Below are 673 nucleotides of genomic sequence, written 5' to 3'. Positions count from 1 at the left end.
GCTGGGACTACAGGCGCCCGCCACCACGCCTGGCTAATTTTTTTCTATTTTTAGTAGAGACGGGTGTGTTAGCCAGGATGGTCTGGATCTCCTGACCTTGTAATTCGCCCACCTCGGCCTCCCAAAGTGCTGGGATTACAGGCGTAAGCCACTGCGCCCGGCCAATTTACACTCTTAAATATAATTTCTGTCTATAGATTTTAACTTTTTAAAAAAGTGGTGGGGAAATGGCGGCTTCAGGAGAGAGAGGGACTTTGGGCGGCGGAGGCAGCACGGAGGAAGCATTTATGACCTTCTACAGTGAGGAATAAAGAAAGCATATAGCATAGAGGATATTCATTCCAACTAGCATTCCAATTCTAACAGTCACACCAAGGATGTTTTCCTGGGACTGCCTGGTGCTTGTTCTCCCTGGCATTATCTTCAGGTGAAACAAATAGAGAAGAAAGACTTGGTTCTAACATCCAAAAATCAGACTGAAAGACTGACCAGTCCTAGTTCCTCTTACTTCAATTTGAACCCATTTGAGGTTCTTCAGATAGATCCTGAAGTTACAGATGAAGAAATAAAAAAGAGGTTTCGGCAGTTATCCATCTTGGTGAAATAAAAAAGAAGAAATAAAAAAGAGGTTTCGGCAGTTATCCATCTTGGTGCATGCTGACAAAAATCAAGA

At 43.4% G+C, this 673-nt stretch overlaps 1 protein-coding gene across 1 annotated transcript in view; it reads left to right on the top strand.

Annotated features, from left to right (window-relative positions):
* Positions 1 to 227: 227 nt before the first annotated feature.
* LOC105550155 (dnaJ homolog subfamily C member 8-like) overlaps positions 228 to 673 on the top strand; it is a 1,209-nt gene continuing 763 nt past the window's right edge. Inside the window, exons 1-2 of the mRNA XM_011995034.1 lie at positions 228 to 303; positions 426 to 576. Coding sequence (XP_011850424.1) covers positions 228 to 303; positions 426 to 576 — 227 coding nt within the window. The remainder of the gene's footprint in view (positions 304 to 425; positions 577 to 673) is intronic.

This window comes from Mandrillus leucophaeus, unplaced genomic scaffold (genome assembly GCF_000951045.1).
Source record: "Mandrillus leucophaeus isolate KB7577 unplaced genomic scaffold, Mleu.le_1.0 Scaffold467, whole genome shotgun sequence".
Taxonomy (NCBI): domain Eukaryota; kingdom Metazoa; phylum Chordata; class Mammalia; order Primates; family Cercopithecidae; genus Mandrillus; species Mandrillus leucophaeus.
The sequence above is the reverse complement of the archived record's forward strand: the minus strand, read 5'-3'. Positions and strand labels throughout refer to the sequence as shown.